Consider the following 20802-nt stretch of genomic DNA (forward strand, 5'->3'; position numbering starts at 1 on the left):
TTATTGCAGTATATCCTAGTAACTAGACAATATGTAATTCAGCTTGCAGTAGGTATACTTGGCTTCTGTTCAACAAAGATAGCAAGTGTCAGGCAGGAAGATGTGTTCAGAATAACCTTACCTTCAGGAGTGCCCCATTTATCAATACCCCTATAATGGCCAGTAAAATAAATGACATAATCATTAGCTACAAAGGGCTTCCAGTAACTGATTACCCTCCTAACCTGAAAAAGGTGGTGAGAGTGGGCTATTCTGAAGACTTTTTTTTTCCCAGGAACATAAAAGAGGAGAGGAAATGCTTGTGATAATGCAGTGCTGGATATACATATTCTGTATAAGATGACTGAACCCCTTTAAGAAAAAAAGAAAAAAAAAATCCTGCAGACAACCCCACAATAATTTCAGAAACATAAAAGCTCTGATTAATGGCCTTTACCTGTATTTGGATTCAGATGATGTGCTTCTGATCACGTCTATGCCTAGCATCCACAGATATTACTGGTTATATAGCCGGAGGTATCTTCTACTCTCATTGACTAAAATATTACAAATTGACAGATGTCATAAACAGTAAGAGCTAGTTTTTAATGTAAATCACATTTTGTTTCTGTAAAATACAGTTTTGAAGTAAGCTTTGGTTGATTAGTAAATTCTGTTTCTTTAGCTAACGTGGTGTAATTTCAAAATATTGTAGATATCATTAGCTTCCTTTAATTTGGAGAAAAATCTTTTGTCTTGGTGTGTCAAGTAAGATCTCTTCATTCTGCAAAACAGTGAGGTTTCCTTCTAATTAAAAATGAAAAATCCAGGCAGCAAAAATTCAAATTGTAGATTACGAGAGTGCCCTCTCGTGGCTCTGATACCTTTCCGAAGTAGCACAGGCACACATGTATCCTTCGCAGTGTATAAACCTTGCTTTTTACAACAGAAGACCTCTTGGAAATCAAGCGGTACTTCCTTTATTTTTTAACTGAAAGATTATCTGGATTTTGTGCAACTTAAACATTTAGATGCTTTTGTGTATCATGCATAATGTTATTTTCAGGAATATACATACTAAGTAGAGGTATAATTACAAGATTGCTCAAACCTCCCCCCAGCAAGAAGATAGTAGATACTGCCTCTAAACAGTGACAGTGACTGATTTTAATTTAGTCAGTGAACACATTTAAAGAAAAAAGAAGCAATATAAATTTGTCAAGCTTTTTTTTATTTCAGTATTTTTATTAGTGTGAGCTCTTTCCTTTTCTCTGCCCCGATCTCTTCTCATCATAGTTTTAAGTGAAGGACTGTTGCAAGTCTCCGCAGTAGAGTTCTGCCATTCGTTCTGCACCCATAACCAGCGTAAACCTTGTGGCTGCCTGTCCTTCTTTGAGTTTTGCAATAAATATCACTTGAGAAATCTCTCCACTAATTACCATGATTCCAATTAAAAAAAAAAAAGAGTGGAAAGACAGGGTAATGGTCAGGAAATCACTCTGAAATTGTGTGTTGACCAGTGGGCAGTTAGTTGGTTTTTTCAGGGCAAAGTCATTAGCACATCTATGTCTGATTTATCCTACTGAGAGAGACATTTACACAAGCAAAAAGTTTGCAGATGCTTTTTCTGGCTACTCTTGTCACCTATTTTAGTTTTTCAACAAATAGAAAGGCAGCCTTTCTGAGGGTCTTCTACAAACGAATGAACCATACTGGTATGTCTACCAAGGTTTCTTTTTTCTGAAGGATCTGAAAGAAAAATGCTATTTCACAAAGTACCTTCAAAACTGGATGAACCTTTCTTAATTGAAATAACTGGATTTTTTTTTTTCATCAGGAGAATTTGACATCTTAATGTAACAGTGGTATCTTCTGCTTTCATCTGCTGTGATCTTCTATCTTCCACGGGTCGCCTTTTGGCTCCACCTAGCCAAAGCAGGGAGCCAGAAGAACTGTCAGCCAACAGTCGGGATCTGTGTCCCAACTTCCATGTTGCTTTTGCCTTCTGGCCTGAAAATTTGGAGAGCACAACCTTATGTCTAAAACTTAAGCTCTAGTACTGTATGTTCCCCAACCTTTTCTTTCTTTATCTAATCCTGTACATAAGAGTGAAAAAAATGAAGAAGTTAAATTAAATAATAAAGTTTGGCTGTGGACAAAAAGAAGTAGAAGAAATAGGAAAAGCCCTTCCTACAGGGATCTCAGCATCTCCGAATGTGAAAGCCCAGATTCAACCCGTCTGATTTTAGACGCTACTGAGATGCTGAAGTTAGTAGCAGTGCTACCCTGGGCTCTTTCTGCAGAAAGTGGAGAGAGAGAGGCATGCCAAAGGGCAATTCAGCCCACCTAGAATCTAGATTACGTCCTGATGGTGCCTCTCTCCTGCTGTTTATTTTCTAATTTAGGCCCTAAAGTATCTGAGATTAGTGAAGGGAATCCAAATCCGAGTGTCATCCATGTTTCCCAGAACCCTGTAGAGAAAGACCTTCTTTGTTGAGCAAAAGGCATCAAACAAGGAGAGGCAATTCCTTGCTAATTATTCTGACTGGGAGCCTTAGACAGAAATGTGGTTGGAGTCAGTATTTCTGTTTCTAAGGCACAATCTTTTTTTCTTGTAACTGTGATTAGTCTCTCTGTTTTCATGCTTCATACAGACCTTCCCTCAAATAGGCTATTCCACTGTCCATAGGTTTGATGGACAGAGTTCAGTGCTGCTCAGGTTTTATCTGTCTAAAGTTCTGTGTTATTTGATGTTACCCATTAAATCTTGAAGTCTGGAGGTATTATGATGTTTGTGTTTAGGATCACATCCACATCATACATTTTAACTTCAGTCACTTATTCATTTAACATGTTTAGGGTTTTTGGTAAGTTTTCCTTTGAAAAAAGTCACACGTGATCCACAAACAGCGCTTCCAGCAGTGATTTTACCATGTGATAGTTCTGCTGATGTAAGGATATGATGCACATTTTAACTGAAAGATTTAATTTTACCTGCTTAGGAATTGTAGCAAATATGTAGCACGTTCCAGCCAGACAAGCTGGGTTTGTAGCTGTTTTGATTCACTAAAGTCACACACTGTGCACCCAGGTTACTTCCAGGTCTCTTGACTTTCCTGTTACCTCAAAAACGTGCTCTCTTTTCTGCCTTTGTGCATATGGATATTCACATGCCTTTGTGCATATGGACACTGTTTAGTTTTTCTCTTCTGACACGTGTTCCCCCTTATCTTCTTGCTCCTTTCTCCACAGTGGCCCCTTCAACCCTCCATTCTGTCATTTCCCTTCCCTCTAATCATTGAGTAAACCTAGGGCATTAATTCTTTCAGAAAAGGAAAATAGGCGATGTTTTTCTTTGTTAGTTTTTGTAACTGGAAATTCTGCCTGGTGAATCTGATTCTTAAAATCATCCACAAAAAAAAAAATCTGTAAAGAATACTTGTTTATAAAAGGGGTGCTCACTTTAGTTGTTGCTAATAGCACTGAAAAATCTCTCTGTCCTATTTTAAAAGGCTAACACTTCTGCTTGTTGCCAACTAAAGTGAAGCCAGGCTGCCTTCAGATGGTGCACTCTTTGCAGCTAGAATGATGTATGGCACGGTGCCAGCGTGTGTCAGCTGAAAATGGCCGTTTTCGCTAAGAATAGCCTCTGTGCCATTGAGAAGAGCGAGCGAGATCTGGCTATTTGGAGGTGATACCTGACTGTGGGCAGCATGGGATCTTGGTCTGATTCGGAGGGACAGGAGGTGGTGCAGGCTTCCTGAGGGAACAATGGTCTGCGATTCTTCAGAGAAAATGGAAGGTTTTGGAGAAAAACTTAACTATTTCTGAAAAATATTTGCAGAACCATGATTAATCCTTAAAAATCGAAAGCAGCGTTACAAAATTCTCAAATATTATCTGTGTTCAGGGGTATAGCATACATAAAAGGTAGGAAGCTTAGAGTTTATTAATTTTTCACCACAGTAATTCAGAACATAAATAATTATAATGTGCTATCCATGACTAAGTATCTCAACAAATTTATCATCCTTACCTTGGCACAGATATTAATGTTTCCTTTGACTTTACAGAAGTCAGTGGAGATCTCTGTTGCATTACAGCTTACTTGTAATTTCAGTACTGTGCCCACACTCTTATCTACACGTTTCTGGTTGTCTATGTCTCCAAACAGATTTCTGGGGATTTCCTGCTCTTGCAGGCTCTTTATTGTCAGAGAAAAGGATTTCTTTCTGTCATTGGGAACCTACTTTTTTTGTGTATCTCTGTTTCCCTATCATTTTAATTAACAGGATCTCAGAGTTGATGACACTTTTGTCTCATGGCATACAGCTGTGGATGTTTCCAACCACTTCATATTCTTTCAACTGCATCATCTATATGTCTGAATCTGTTAAAGCAGAGGTTTCTATCCTAGGAAGGATGAAGTGTTTTTTTATTTAACATTAATAGTTTCTAAATTATCCATGAGTCCTGTGTTATAATAATAATTTAAAAAAATTAAAAAGCAAATATGGCATCTTAGAAAATATATATTTAATTTATATCCAGGACAACTTTTCTGATATTAGAGCCTTATTTTTGTGAGGCATTATTACTTTGTGTTACTTTCGGTGAGTAAAAGCACGCAAGTAATTTTTTGAAGGGACCATTTCTAGAAATTAATCTAGAATTATTGCTTGCATCTGTCCTGGTCTGGTGTCCATGTAGCTAATTGGTATCCCTAGCACTACTTTAAGCCTGTGGTTGGTTGTACCATGTCCCAGAAAAAGAAGGGCATTGAAGAAGAGAAAGTTTAGAAACTGTACTTCTTTTTTTATCTCTCTTATTTCCCTCTTCCCCCATCAGTCTCAGCCCTTGTGGAGTGTAATGTGAAGTACTTTCCTCTGATTTCATTACCCACTGCTTTAGGTCGCAGTCTTTAACCGGAGAGAAAAGCAACAGGTTGTGCTTAACTAGAAAGTTTGATTGAGAGATCTTTTGCTTCCCTACTGGAGGTGAAGCCATCATTATGTCTGTGATTGGGTTGTAGAGGAGGATAGGTAAAATAAAAAATACTGAATCATAAATAATAGTGGACTTGTATTTATTTTGCTTTCTCTTACTGAATGAATAATCTTTAAATTTTTAAGAAAAAGGAAACAGTATTTCAAAGATTTAAACCATAGTAGATATTTTTCTTTTCTTGAAACTTTATATGTGTTGATGTAATGAGTAGCCAGTAAATGTGAAATTATATGTGTGCTGCTATTTATCAAAAGATTATTTGTTTCTCACTTTGAGGACAATTAATAGCAGCCTTGTTAAACTTCCTGCTTTAGTATCGATCAATAAGCACTCATTCCAGAAAGCTGTGCTTCTGAAAGGTCTAGCATTAAATAAAAAGCTGACATTTCAAAGATTGACTTTCATGCCCAATCAGTAATGTAACCATCTCACATTTAAATCCTTTAGCATTCATGTATTCCGTCTACAATTTTATGCCAAAGTAGTACGTTTTGAGGGCTACCAGCAAGCCGAAGAAGATTAAGGACTTATTCTCACTCTGCTTGGTTCTACCCATATTTATACTGTCAGCACCTTCTTTTTCTGGTTTCAGTGATCAGCATTACCACGACTGTATAGGTAGCAGACTACTTGCAGAATGAGATTTTGAAGTGGGGCAGAAACCAAAGAGAATATATACGATGTATACGAAAAGGATATATATCCTCACACTGGCTGCAGTTGTTCCTTTGCCGTGCTTTACATGCAGGCTTCATGGTTCAACAGTGGCTTGTGGAGAGCGTGAGCTTGTTGCCTTTAAGTATCATGAACTCTTATATTCTGAGCAAGATGAGAGATGGGTTCTTGCGGTGCAGCGTGCCTGAAGATGAGAAAAATTTGAAATAGCAAAAGTTCATGTTTTGATATAAAGTAGATCATTAAATAATAGATTTACTGTGTAAGCAGAACTAGTTGGAAGAAGCAAAACAACTGAGTACTTTAAAGAAGTTTGTTGCTTTATTTTATAGAAAAAAACATGACAGCAGTCTATTAAGACTTTATAAAGTTCTGGTGCAGCAAGAAAGGAGTGTTACCATATCATTTCTTGCAGTAATAAATTTAAATGGTCTGGTTGTTATTAGAATGCTGATCAGGAAGGAAACAGAAGTCTGTCCTTTTTTCATAAAAAGGTATAAAAAAGGTTACACACTTCAAAATGCAGAAAAGACAGAAATTAAAAGCTTAAATAACTGCAAACAGCAGGGTACGTCAGTAATGGAAGGACTTCTTAAATGACTTTGACAGCTTTTGCAGGTGCACGTACTGTGTCACTTTGCCTAGTGGAGCATTGAAAAAGATTTATGGTTCTCCTTTTGGAATTTATTAAGAGTTTCTTTCTTTCTTTTTCTTTCTTTGCAAAGAAGTCTGGACATACCCCTCCCTTGCAGTCGTTTTTATTACAGCTCCTAGAGGAAAGTCACCTATTCAAAAACATGTGTTGCTTGTTGTCTCCGTGGCCAGCTCACAGAGCTGTAAACTCTGGAGAATGTTGTTATTTACAGCCAGATATTTTCCTTTCCTTCCCCTTTTGCTTTTTTTTTCTTTGTATGTAAATCCCATTTTATTTGGTTTAGTTCTTGAAAGTCTTCCCGTATAATTTTGTACCCCTGAACATTTAAATTGGTAATAAAAATAATTTTTCAAAGAGAGAGTCTGACCATAGGAACTAGAAGTTTCTGGTTTGGGGTTTTTTTTTTTTTAGGTTTATCAACATGTGCTCTGTTACATTCCTTTATATGATGTTATTCTTGCTTTCGCTAATGCACTTGCATAATATTGTTTGTAGATGCTCCGAGGGGCCACTGCTATGCCTGTGGTGTTTGCTGATTATAATTAATTTTATTCAGTTCCTGTTTCTCAAAGACACAATCTTTCTTTTTTTCTTTTTTTTTTTTTTTATTTATTTTTTGAAACTTGCCATCTATGCTCTTTGAAACATTATTTATTATTTCGACATATCAGTGAGTGTTATCTTGTGGGATTTTATTCCATTGGCAGAGTTAATCCATCTACAGATAAACAAGTGTCAGTTTTGGTTTTGTTTTCTGAAATTTCTCAACATTCTTAAAGAACCTTCTTTCCTGCAAAATCTTGTCTTTACATTAGTAGAAGTAAATGTGATGACAGCATCTAATTCTGATGCAAATTCCAAGAAAGTGAGACAGAGACAGGGTTTTGCCCTCCAAGAGTCAGTTCCAGGATTAGAGCTTTAATTACAATGAATGTCATGTCAGAATTTTCCTGGGGAAGTAGTGAATTACCAGTATTATAGAAAGAAAAATTGCCCCAGTGAAGATAAATACTTAAAGCAGCAACTTTTAAACTGAAAACAGTGACTGTAGTTGGGGCAGTAATTAGTAAGATAACCAATTAACAATATCAATTAAGACAGAGTGGTTAACCTCCCTTTAGTTACAAGCAGGGATATGATTGATTACAACACTGATGGAAGTGACACAAAGAACTCACAAAACTGGGAAAGAGTTAGAAATATCAATAGTTTGTTTCTGTGCGTTCCGTCCTATAACTTTTGCTCAGTATGAAGCTTAGTTTGGGTTCTTTCATAGTTTTTAATATGCTAATAATTCTCTCATTTTCTATCAACTGTTACTTGGTTTAACACGTTAAGAACCACCTGTTTCCTCTTTGTGGATGAAGAACTATGGAAAGTGTTATCAAAACTTGCTGCTTTAATTAAATCCTCTCTTGTTGAACAAGAACAAATGTGTCAGTCTGTAAAGAGTGAACATTGAGACATTCCTGACAATAATGGGGGGGAAAAAGTTACAGAGTGTCCTGGTACATGTAGAACACTGACAACATCTGTAATAGGTGACATACTGAAATCCTCACAGTACAAGACTTCCAAGCTCCTTGTAGTCTGAAATTAAGCCCATATTTCTTCCCCATCAGGGTTTTGTTGTAAGTTCAGGCATTTGGTGAACTGCATGATGAGATGTGGGCAGTAGCACTTCTTTTTACTTGCGTATGATTTTCTTTAAAGTTAGCTGACACTGTTTTCCCTTTGCACAAATTCTATCCATATGTGTTTAAATTATGGCCAGTTTTTCAAGGTTCAGAATCTCTTCAGTGGATTGATTGCCTGCATAGTTAATCTTTGCAGGTTTTTGATACAAAACAAGTATAAGAGATGCACAGACCTTAAGACAGTCATTTGTGAAGCACAAGTGACTAAAATTCCTGACTTAAATGTACTTGTGGACTTGTGCAAAGCATTTGACACTGTCCCTCATGACATCCTTGTCTCTAAATTGGAGAGAAATGGGTTTGACAGATGAACCACTCGCTGGATAAGAAATTGGCTGGATGGTCGCACGCAAAGAGTTGCAGTCAATGGCTCGATGTCCAGGTGGAGACCAGGAGACCAGTGACGAGTGGCGTTCCTCAGGGGTTGGTAGTGGGACCGGTGCTGTTTGACATCTTTGTCAGCGACACAGACAGTAGGATTGAATGCACCCTCACCAAGTTTGCCAACGACACCAAGCTGTGTGGTGCAGTCAACACGCTGGAGGGAAGGGATGCAATCCAGAGGCACCTTGACAGGCTTGAGGGGTGGGCCTGCGTGAACGTCATTAAGTTCAGCAAGGCCAAGTGCAAGGTCCTGCACATGGATCGGGGCAATCCAAAGCACACATACAGGCTGGGTGGAGAATGGATTGAGAGTAGCCCTGAGGAGAATGACTTGGGGGTGTTGTTTGAGGAGAAGCTCAACATGACCCGCCAATGTGCGCTTGCAGTCCAGAAAGCCCACTGTATCCTGGGCTGCATCAAAAGAAGCATGACCAGCAGGTCGAGGGAGGTGATTCACCCCCTCTACTCCACTCTCGTCAGACCCCACCTGGAGTACTGCATTCAGCTCTGAGGCCCCCAACATAAGAAGGGCATGGACCTGTTGGAGCAAGTCCAGAGGAGGGCCACGAAGATGATCAGAGGGCTGGAGCACTTCTCCTGTGAAGGCAGGCTGAGTTGGGCTTGTTCAGCCTGGAGAAGAGAAGGCTTTGAGGAGACCTTATAGGAGCTTTCCAGTACCTGAAGGGGGCTGGAGATGGACTTTTTACAAGGGCATGTAGTGATAGGACAAGGGGTAATGGCTTTAAACTGAAAAAGGGTAGGTTTAGATTAGATATAAGGAAGAAATTCTTCACTATGAGGATGGTGAGGCACTGGAACAGGTTGCCCAGAGAAGTTGTGGATGCCCCATCCCTGGAAGTGTTCAAGGCCAGGTTGGACGGGGCTTTGAGCAACCTGGTCTAGTGGAAGGTGTCCCTGCCCATGGCAGGGGGATTGGAACTAAGCGATCTTTAAGGTCTCTTCCAACTCAAACCATTCTATGACTCCATGAAGACAGAGACGTTTTTTCAAGTATTGTAGAAATCTTTAGCCTGGTTCTGTTTGCTAAATAATAATGCGATATGCGGGGTTAGTGAGTACTCAGTATGCTAGTGTGTGAATTTACAGCACACCAGCTACTCTACACAAGTTCCCCATGGGATGCTCTGAGTGTATGCTAACTTTGAGTTAACTGTAATTTACAATAAATTATCCTGCACAAAGGCATTCTTAGTGCACAGTTTTCGAGGTGGCATACTACTTACTCTGCAATTCTTTTTAACACCCTAACATAAATATAGCTATGTAAAGAGAGTCCTGACTTCTTTTGTATTTGCTACTTCAAAAATTCATTTTTCTTCATGCTCAGTAGACCACATCAATGAAAACTTGGCAAATATTTCTATCAGAAAGTAGTAAACCACAGTGCTTTTTGTGATGTACTTGCAAGAAAGGGTAGGTAGTAGACTTGAGTGATGTTTTTCCTCCAATAGCCAGTCTTCTGCTAATCAAGGCTTTGCATAAATAGTAAGGCACTCCAGGCTTTGCATAAATAATAAGGCCCTCCATAGGCCATGAAGAAAAATGGTTCTCTTGCTCTTTAATTGGTGACGGTTGAGGACTTCGCATCCTCTTATAACAACCTTTAGAAGACTTGATCGATACGTGGTTTTCCTCATCAAGGCTCAGGAAGTCTTAATGAGTAAAGTGGCAGCTAGTATCCAAATAAGTAATGCTGAAATAGCAAAAATAAACAAAAATTATAATGTTAATTTTCTATCTTCCAGACTCGTTTCAACCAGCATCTCAGTAACCAGGATTTTGTCTTGGATGAAGACGATGATGATGAAATGGAGAGAAAAAGCAAGTAAGAAGCCTTGGATGTATGTGTATGTATTGGAGAAAGGGTAACTAGTGTTATTTAGCAAAGTTGAGTTCAAGTGATGCATTTTCTCCTGTCCAGGCTGCTAGCGTGATTCTTGATCTAGATGATGTCAAGTAGTTTAGGATTAAATCTGCTTTTAAAAAGAGGGACAGGCTATTATATCTTCTCATTATTTATAGTGCCAGAAGAGCTTGACATAATCCTCAGTCTTCAAAGACTCAAGATAAAAAGATAGACTGCATACACAAAGAAGCAGCGAAATAATATTCATCAACATGGTGGGCAGTGACTTAAAGAATAAGTCTTGTGTTGTGGTCATGACAATGGAAAGTTTTCTGAAGGGTCTGAAAGAGAAATGTTGCCTTGTGAGTTTTATATCAAGGTCTTCCTATGTGTGAATTAAACGAAAATCATAAGTTTAGGCTTAAGCTGCATTGAGGCATTCTCTGATTGAATTCAGGAGATGATTTTTGATAATGAACATATGGATATAAACCATGAAGGACCTTGAAAGCAAAGTTAAGCAGCTTAAGCCATGATGCAGTAGGGAAGAGGGAGCTACTGAAGTGTTCAAAGGATATCATCAAAACAGTGAGCCATGGAAATGCCCTTTGTAGTAGTATTCTGGATAGACAGAGATAGGGAAAGACTGCAGTAGTATGGGGGTCAGAGGTAAGGGTATTGCAATGAATGAAAGAGAAAATAAGAGACAAAAGCACCAGTTCTCCTTGCAGATAGGCAGTACTCCAGTAAATCTGGTCATATAACAGAAGAAGAGTTGCAGTATGAGAGTTTTGCCACTAGAACAAAGTATGTGGCTAGGTTAGCTGGAGAGGTGTAGCACACTGACCTAAATATAAGGTGCAGACAAGGGAAAAGAGGAATCAAGTGTGGAATAACTGTAAAATTTGGATGGAAGATTTGGGAAGTCGAATTAAAGGTGACTTGAAATAACAGTTATAGTGGTTGGAGAAGAGCCAGGAGACAGGAAAACCAGCTAATGGTAACTGCATCTCCACAGATATCATACATCTATGTTTAGGAAAATTCTTGAGGAGAAAGAAATTCCGGGTTTATGTTCCCTTTCAAAAGTCTTGGAACGCATTCTTCTACTTACTTTCAGAAGTAGCTGTAATAAAATGGCTTTTATGTTCCTATCTGATGGAAGTTTTTGTTTTCAGGTTATCATCAGAAGACAGTGAAGAAGCTTCTGCTTACTTTTATGATAGTGATGATTCTGGTGAAACTGGAATAACTCCTCAGCATCAAGGAGAAATGGACTTGCTTGGGGAGATTTTGGACACGCTGAGCACACACAGTTCAGATCAAGGAAAGCTCTCAGGAGCAAAGAGCCTGGATTTCTTTAGGTCAATGGATGACATTGATTACAAAACTGCGGTTAGTCTTCTGCTTTCATTTGAAAAACAATCCAAAACTCCAATCCCTTTATAGTGGAATCCTGCACTTGTGGAATCAACAACATGCAGCTCAGACACAGCAGCATAGGCCCTAGAATTGCTAGTGTGTCTTTCTAGGGCTACGTAACAGCACAGCCGTGCTGGCCATTGCGTGAGGTTTTTCACCAGCCAAGAGATTGGTTACACCTTTGTCCAGTTTACCAAGTCATCTTGGAACAGTATTTTTCCCTTATAACAGTAACCACATATAAAGTTGTGAATAATATAATAATTTACTTAATCAAATAGTTTAATATTATATTTAGCTGTTCAATCTAGTATTCCCAGAGCTGGTTTTAGTCTTTTTTTAATGCGGTTTAGAAGGTATTTATTTCAATTTTCACCTTGCATCCTTAAACTAGTCATGGTGATATGGTGATGTTTCCATCTTGATTAAGTCATGGGATCTATGTGGTAATTGCACCTGAAACACTGCTAGAATAGTACTCCAGAGCTTTCTGAGAGGGCTCTTTGATCCTTTTTTAGGTAAAGTTGCACAGGACCTGTAGTGTAAACAAACTGCTGCCTACAACCTTAAAGCCCTCACCAAGTCACTGCTGTGATGTTAGCCAAAAAAATGTTAGTATTTTTGAATTCCAGCTTATATCAGCTGTCCAACATTTACTTTTGCTGAAAGGGATCCTATAGTAGAAGTAGAAGATTCGTTACTGGAACAGCAAATTCTGATGCAAATGTTTAAAAAGCTTGTAAAATTTTATATTTTGAGTGTCACACGGGGGTCACCTTAATAAAATGCCCATTTTTGTTTGTTTGGCCAAAAAAATTTAATATTGAAAGTTGGTATAATTAATTACTGAAGCAAAGAGGAAATGCCATCTGGTTTTAGTTTTAGTCCAGCTCCTTCTCATATTATGGGTACAAACCAGCAAAGTGTGTCTTTGTTCACTGTCAAAACTGCTTGTGCAAAGACTGAATGGATAGGGGATCCTTTCTACATAAGGCAATCCGCAGGATAAGAGAGACAGTGTTCTGGCAAGGAAGTGTAAAAACTCTTGCTCTTACATTGTTTCTGGGATCATTGTTTTGTAACATTGAACCCAAAGGGGATCCATAATTTAGGAACACACAAAATCCATTACAGTCTTTTTGTTTCAAAAGTGCCAGTGTAGAGACGTTTCTTGTGACATTAACTATAAACACATGTTCGTTCTTTCAGAACAAGTCGAATGCACCTAGTGAGAGCAACCTTACCCTGCTCTGCAGCAGTGCTAATGATCAAGCAGAGTGGAACCTCGGTCAGGATGACAGTGTCCTCCATGGGAAGCAGCTCCCTCCATCGCCAAGGAAGCAAGTTTCTTCTGGTGGCCATAGAGAATGTCTCTCAAGGCTGGAAGAAGAAAGTAGTGACAAAACTTTTATTACTGACAAGATGGACACCATTAGTATGACATCCCCATCTCCAGCACAATCAAGTGCCCAGTTTGCTTCTCTAGAAAGTTTCAAAGCAGGCTATTCTTCCTGTAAGTATGCAAAGCAGAATGAAACACTAAGCAATACCTCAGAACATCAGCTCCCAGGAAGTCTTGCTCAACATCCATCCATTCTGGTCCCTTGGGAGAAAGATGGGAAGAAAGGAAACGAAACTCCAGAAGAGGGTGGGCTTCTTCAAGAAGTGGTGTCATTATGTAAACTGAGTTCTGCTTTTCACTATGGTTTAAATATTTCAAAGGATAGCTTATCCAGCAGTAGCAGTGGAAATAAAACATAAGAAAACTATGAGAAGAGAAACTTGACTCCCGTTAGAAGTTAAAGGGAGACTACTCAGGACTCCATATAACTGCATATAACATGATAACCAAAAGATGAAAAAGGAATAAGAGATCTTCAATTATAAAAATAATTCTCTTCAGTTGAGTATGCATTTTCTGCCATTGGGACATCCGCTTCTATGTTTACCCAGTTCATTTGTTGACTGTAGTTAGGTCCACAAAATGGAACTAAATATATGAATGCACTCTTAAATCAGGTACTAGTTAGTCTCTGTGCTAAAAATACAGCAGGTGTATGGTGCTTCCTAGCATTTGCTTCCTCTAAGCGGCAGGAAAGGTATCACCTAACAGGTAACCAGGTTTTGAAGGTACTATATTAATCCTGTTAAGCATGAAATGAACCGACCAATCTGATTTGTCTGAAATGTACAAATATTAATATTTGTAATGAATAATAATTGCCTTAATCTTTTGAGAAGAGGTTTAACTATCTTAGAAGATGAATGCAAATCTACAAACAGCAATAATGATTTTCCATGGCAAGAATTTGCTTCAGCAAAGCCGGGGGGGGAAGGAAACTTTTTTAGATTAAGGAGTTTCTTGTGAATATAACTTGGAACTTACTCCAAACTAGAACTGTGGCCCTGTCTTCCAGACTTCAGAAAGGTAGCACGTGTTTTTCTCTCTTCTGTAAAGTACGTGAAGTGCTGAATTATAATGTGACGTTTATTAACTTCTGTTTACAACTAAGACACTTTAAAGACATATTATCCGGTTTCCCTAGGTAAACTATTTCACCTAAAAATTTTCAGAAAGGGAAGTGTAAGTGGAATTGATAGACTTCTATTATTTTTTATTTTCTACAGTTTAGTAGTGTTTGAAACTAATTTGTGCCTCTTCTGAACTATTTTCTTTCCATTTTTAGTAGCTACCTTTTTGAAGGTAGATTGAATTACTGTTACCTAGAAATCACATTTAGTTAAATTATTACAGTCATGATTGAAAATTACTTGTAACACTAGAAAACTTAAATTACAGATTCAGCTTGAGACTACATATATCCAACTCTCATTTTAGCCAAGTTGAACAACCAAAAATCTTTTTCTAAATTCAGTGAAGGAGATTAAATGGACTTGATTTATACTGTATTTAGAACAAGCATTTGTCCTCCTTCTGGCAGTGTTCCTGAGGAATATTTGGATATTGAAAGTCTGAAAATTCTTGTTGCTATATGGAGCAGCTCTTTCCTTTTTTTTTTTGTTTATTTTTTAATGTTCCTCCCCTTTTCTTTTTCCACCTCTCCACCTTACCAGACATACATTGTCCTCCACAATAGCTTAGGACAGGAAAGGCACGAAGTAAGTTTCAGCAGATTGGAATTGTCAACTTTGAAGGATATCTGTGATTGGCAGAAGTAACAGATGGGTATAAAAGGAACTGTGCCTGAGAAGAATGCTCTCCTGCTCTTCTAAACTCATGTCAGAAACCTTTTTTCTTTCTTTCCCTCTTTGGCATGAATGGTTAGTCTTAGTCTCAGTATAGGCCTGAGTGAGCATGTTCATGAGATCAGTATTTGGATCAGATTGCACTATAATATCTAATAGTAGTTTGTAGCAAATTTTATTTTGCCACATTGAGATTTATGAATGAATTTTCTTTCTAGCTAACACAAATGGAAAGGGTTTTTTTGGCTGCTTTTTTACAAGGCAGCTGACCTAAGGGAATGGATCCATATCGTTACAGAGGCAATGTTTGATGCTTTACCAAAGAGATGCAGTAGAGTCAGACCTTGGTTTTGTTAATGCAAAAGTTTCAGCTTGTTCCAGAATGAGAAGGGCGGGGCCAGTACTTGTCACTGAGGATAAGACTCCAGAATTATTTTTTTTTAATCAGTGCAATGAAGGTAAAAGGTTGTAAAAGTGCAAATCTTACAGAAATGTCCGTCTGATTAGAGCATGAACATTCCTGAGGGCATCTGCAATCTGCACTGCTGTAGAATCTCAGTATTCCAGAGTTAGAGGTGATATGTCCAGAGGTCTGTACTCCGAAGTATTTATCTATCCGATGGTTTCCTCTTGTGTATCAACATGGTATGTAAGCTGCAAGTGGTTGGTTTTGACATAAAAACGTTATTTGGCAAAATATTTTGCACTACTAAAATCAAAAGTATCATACAAATTATTTAAAATCTTAGCTGTAACCTTTCCAGGTGGGTCAGACCAGGTGGCTCAGGTGCTGTTCCGATGAGAAAGCTGCAGGGCAACCTCGTACGTACTTGTTTAGAGGTGGTATTAATGACTCGGTAGAGGGCATTCTTCTCCTTTGCTGGTACTAAACATTAACCAAACGTAGCGCTGCTAAACGTGTCTAAGAGAAGACAGGCAACACAAAGGTCTCTATTCTTGTAGCACTTCTCACTCGTTCTCATTCATATCCTTGCATTTTGTTGATGAGAATTTCAAGTTTCACCTTTTCTTTTCCTCTGCATCTGACATGGTGTTTCTGTCCACGGTTCCATCTATGATGATGTTTTATTTTCTTCATGTATTAAAGATAATAAACAGTATTAATGTCTTAAGGGGAAAAATAGAAAAAATTCAGAAGTTATGGCTATCATTACTTTCAAAACCATCAAACACATAAGTCCAGGAATGCTGCCAGAAAATGGTTTTCAGAAATGCCTCTCCGATGAAATAAATCTTACTGGCTTTACATGAGAGTTAGGCACTGAACTCCTATTATCGCATAGATTGTCCCATTCTCACCTTTGTGGGAAAAATATGGAAGCTGTGTGAGGCTGCTAATATTCTTATAGTTATTATAAGGATCATAAAATTGGAAGTTTGATAGCGGAATCGTTCAAAATTGATGCATCGTGGTAATAATTCTCTGTTTCCTTGCATGAAAATGCAGGCTGAAAAGAAGTAAACAGCTAAGCTAAAAGATGGAAGGTAAAATTCAACTTAGAATTATTTTTATTTTAGTTGCCATCAAAATGCTAGTTACTGTGCTTATGCCGCATTTTTCCTTACTATTTATAAAGCCCATAGAGTGTTTACAGTCATTAAAAAGCGTGTCTTTTTTGGTTTTGAACCTTGTATGTGTTCAAAAATAACGTGATCTTATATCTATGTTGAATTTAACTGTAGGTACATTTTTAAGTCTGTAATATTACAGGATCTTTTCCACTTACTGTCAGTGATCTTTTAAAAAGGCTAATATTTGTGCCTTATTTAAACAGAATTACCAATTACCAAATAGATAAGAGTCCAAACTGATATTTCTGGTTCAACACTGTTGTTTTCTGTCCTTGTGATAATATAAAACTGTTTATTGGCCACATATACAGTATTTTTGTTACCACATTGGGTTCTATAGTAAGATAAATTGTCCAGGTCCAGTACTTTTTACAAGTTTTATACTTGTATGCTTTTTATTTGTGGAAATCCTTCTAATGTCTTTGAAAATCATCAACATTCATCACCAGCTACTGGTGAGAACTGAATTCTGCTTAGTCAGAAGACCTTAGTCAGGTCTTCTTCAGAGGCATCTCTTTTCCTCAGGATCTTCCCATTTCTCCTGTTTAAGGGAGATACCAGGTTATTTGATTAAGCTTTGTAATCTGTTACTTACACTTAGGAACAAATTTCTGACATAGACAGTCAAACTAGGACTTGAATTTAATATCTTTGAATTTATTTTGCATAGATGTCTGCCTGAAATGAGCTGTATCGCTCATTTGGTCTGGGAGGAAAAAAGTAAGGGCAGTAGAAAAAGAAAGGGATTCCTGGGTTGTTCCACTGGGGTAGTGAGCACTGGGAGTCCTCAGGAGGGATGATAACTTTGAGGAAATTCAGATTTCAGGATATTGTTTAATGTTCTAGCTCAGTTGTGATTCCAACCCAGCCGTGTAGGCAAAAGTGATATTGCCTGTGGAATTAATCCCCTGTGGGATTTGCAGAATGGATAATATGTTGTCCCAGTCAAAGCCTTCCCATCCTGTGTATAGAGATGCAAAATGTGAGAAACAGTGCAGATATTCAGGGAAGGACAGTACTGCGGATGCAAAGGTGAGCCCTACCCACCCTCTAAGCATGCAGAGGGCAGTCTGTGTAGAGTAGGCAGTGGTTTGCTCTTCCATCCCACATATTTGGGCGTTGTGTAGCTCCAAAAAATAGACTTGTTTTGAAGGAAAAATGTAGTTGTAGAAGTTGTCATAGAACTTGTTGACTGAACCCTTCATTGTCATTTAGCATTTCAGTGATACTGCTGCTGCTTCGGTGGGGTCATCAGAAATCCTCAGCCCTGGCTGAAGTCCCCTCTCAGGCATTGTAAAACAGACCTCAGCTGGAGTTTTAGACACATGCTGGGTGCTTTTGAAAATCCCACCCAATCTATTAGAGGAGTGTTTTAGATCTCAAAAATCTGTTTTAGATGTCTTTTCAGGTTTTAGAATGAGCTAGTTACAACCTTGTGTTCTTGTAAACAATGTAAAAGTCTAGGCAAAAGAGCAATTAAGCCAGGTTTTTAAAAGAGCTTCTATTTCTCCACCTACAATCAATCATATTCAGTCCTATAGAACAATCTTTCATTGGTGCAGCTGTCTAATGGAATTGCTAGGAGCATCGAAAATCTTCTCTATGCATGTAATTAATTGAAGAAGCATTTCATGCAATAATCAAAGTGCCAGCATGAGGCCCTTTTGCAAATGCACCCCCTGTGTAATGCTGACTGTAGTACCCTGTCCTGCAGAATGGAGCCCTGTAACCGCTGACATCCCTGAATCCGCAGGGCAAGGTCAAGGGTGGTCTTTATTTCCAAGGGAGTTAGCATCTTCTCTCTTGGTGCCAGGCTCTAGTCCGGATGCTGTGAGACTCCAGCCAGCGTGTTCCCAGCAGCCTGAAATTTCAGGCTAATCAAATGTCGCTAATAAAATTTTGTCCGAGGCAAGTAGCTTCCTTATTGCAAAGCTCAGGATGGTGAAGGCTGTCTGTTCCCACCATATTGTGGTAAATCTTTGGAGAATGAATGTAGAAATAAATGCACCAGCAAAAACAGTATGAATGGTTATGTGACTTGTCTTCAGTAACTTCTTTGCTGCTATTAGATGTGTATGTCTTTGCCAAGCATTGTTTATCTGTTAACAGAATCTGGGCTGAATAGAACGTGCCCTCAACTTCATCCCAAAGGCATGGACCACAGCTGGTCTAAAATTCATGATCTTCAGGGTGGTTGAAAATAAAGGAATGGAAAAGGGATGGTATGGTTTTTTTGTGCAAAACCTTCCTTGATTTGCTTTGTAATGTCTGTTTTAGTCAGTGGCCAATGGAAAGTACTTCCAGGTCTTTCCTGGAAGCTGCTAAACTACTTCTAATTAGAGTTGCCTGATGAGTCCACAGCCACCTTAGTGGAGAGGGCCATCCACCATCCGTGTAGTTGGCAGGGCCGTTACCATTTTCTGCTGGGTTAGGGTATGAAGCAGGTAACACAGCTGGAAGTTACTTCAAGGTTTACGGTAGTAAAGGGTACTCAAATTAATTTGTACTATTACTTAGGTCAATACTAATGACACTTGTATTTAGAGTCCAGTAACAGTATTAGCATTTGAAAAGTAAGTTGAGTTCAAGTACGTTGACATTTGTTATGATTCTGTGTGAATTGACATTCTTTTTCTGTTAAAAATAAGGGAGCTACTTGGTTGTGGGGAGGAAATGTGTTGACTTTCAAATCTTCAGTGAATTTTGTGCAATATTTCTCCTTGTTTCCATGTAGTTTAGTAGTGCACACCTGCTTTTCAAGCAGATCCTTGAAATGGTATTTTTCAAAAATGTGTAAAATTACATGTAGCTTTGAAATATGGTTGTATGATAAAAACATGAAGAACATATTCTAATGAGGCAAATGTATATTTCCAATGACTGGGAATGATTATGGATGTCACATTCTATGGAAATAATAAGGCCTAAGCCAATGTTCATATACCAATAGTTCCGGGTCATTCTTAAAACTATAACCTGGTTAAATTGAAGTAAGGTTAAATATTAGAATTTATGATGTTTAGTTTATCATTTGATCATTTGTTTATCATTGATAAAAAGATGAGGAGTTAAGCATTACTTTTCAGTACCACCAATGAGGTGAGAGTTCATGGTGATGACCATATGTATTAAGAATTTAGTTTGTGACATCCCTAATTATTGTAAGTCATTACTTAAAATATCTACTAATGTTGCCAGTATCCTTTTAATTTTTTGTAAATTAATTTCTTTGTATATTGATGTACATTTTGTTTTAACCTTTGGTTTTCCCTTGAGAACTTCTTTAAATTAATATACTTGAAATGAGGCAATAAAGCACTGTGGAACAGCTAGTCTTGGTGCAGCTTACGCACAAGCATATCATGTCTGTTACTTCATGATTTTTGAGGAGGAAGAGAAATTTAAAATGCTTACATGTTTAGCCAACTGACAGTTTGTTTGTTATTTTTAGATCTCTGTCAGATAAGATGAGTAATGCCTCGACATGGAACAAAGCAACGTTATGTATCCCAATGCTTTTAATTTTTTTTCAGAACGTTTTTTTATTGACCTTTGAAAACCATTCCTGGTAATGTCCTTGTTGTGAGCCTTTAATACTTAATAGGAAAGACATGAAGTACAGGATGTTTTGAGGTTTTATTGATAATTCTAATAATTTCAGAGATTTAAAAAAAAAATAACCAGCATTGTCCTAACAGTTTTAAAAATTTAGTTAGTTAGTGACCTTTAATAAACTAGAACCAAATCTAAGAATTTACTCCCTCTGGACTACTGTTCAAAGTCATCGCAAGAACTGTAATTCAGACCTTCGACTACTGTCAGTAGCGCACTGTGTAGATGTAGTAAACGAGCTGTGATGTGTGGTGTCGTTTTTTTGTTTGTTTGGTTGGGTTTTTTTTCTTCCGAGTTTGTGGCGTCAGTAGAAGTTTTTGGTGAACTCCACGTTACCATAAAGTGCCCAACACTGTACTATAAAATAAAACTTAAATATCAAAATTCCTCGGGTGGTGCAGGTTCTTGTTTGATGGGTTGATCTGAACAGCATTTTTATGCTCGTCAGGCATATAGCTTAAAATAATACAATGATACTGTATTATATTGGAAGTTTTTCTCCATTGAATCACCATTTCAGTTTCTCAAACATAGAGGAAACTGAATGTGTTTTCTTACTAATTGCTGTTTATAGAGTACAAAAGTTAAATGCTGATGCCCTTTGTAATTCCAGTAGTACTTTGCTTCTTTGAAAAATCTTAGCTAATCATGCCTACTTGTTAAGCAGCTATTTTGTTCTGTAGATCTTCAAATTCTTACCAAAA

General features: G+C 37.9%; 1 protein-coding gene across 2 annotated transcripts in view; it reads left to right on the forward strand.

Moving 5' to 3' along the window:
* DENND1B (DENN domain containing 1B) overlaps positions 1–20569 on the forward strand; it is a 165664-nt gene extending 145095 nt beyond the window's left edge. For both annotated transcript variants that reach the window (XM_075156553.1, XM_075156554.1), the window contains 3 exons: positions 10164–10243; positions 11443–11659; positions 12896–20569. In XM_075156553.1, coding sequence (XP_075012654.1) covers positions 10164–10243; positions 11443–11659; positions 12896–13447 — 849 coding nt within the window. In that variant the 3' untranslated portion in view covers positions 13448–20569. The remainder of the gene's footprint in view (positions 1–10163; positions 10244–11442; positions 11660–12895) is intronic.
* The last annotated feature ends 233 nt before the right edge of the window (positions 20570–20802 follow it).

Source organism: Calonectris borealis, chromosome 8 (assembly GCF_964195595.1).
Source record: "Calonectris borealis chromosome 8, bCalBor7.hap1.2, whole genome shotgun sequence".
NCBI classification, from domain to species: domain Eukaryota; kingdom Metazoa; phylum Chordata; class Aves; order Procellariiformes; family Procellariidae; genus Calonectris; species Calonectris borealis.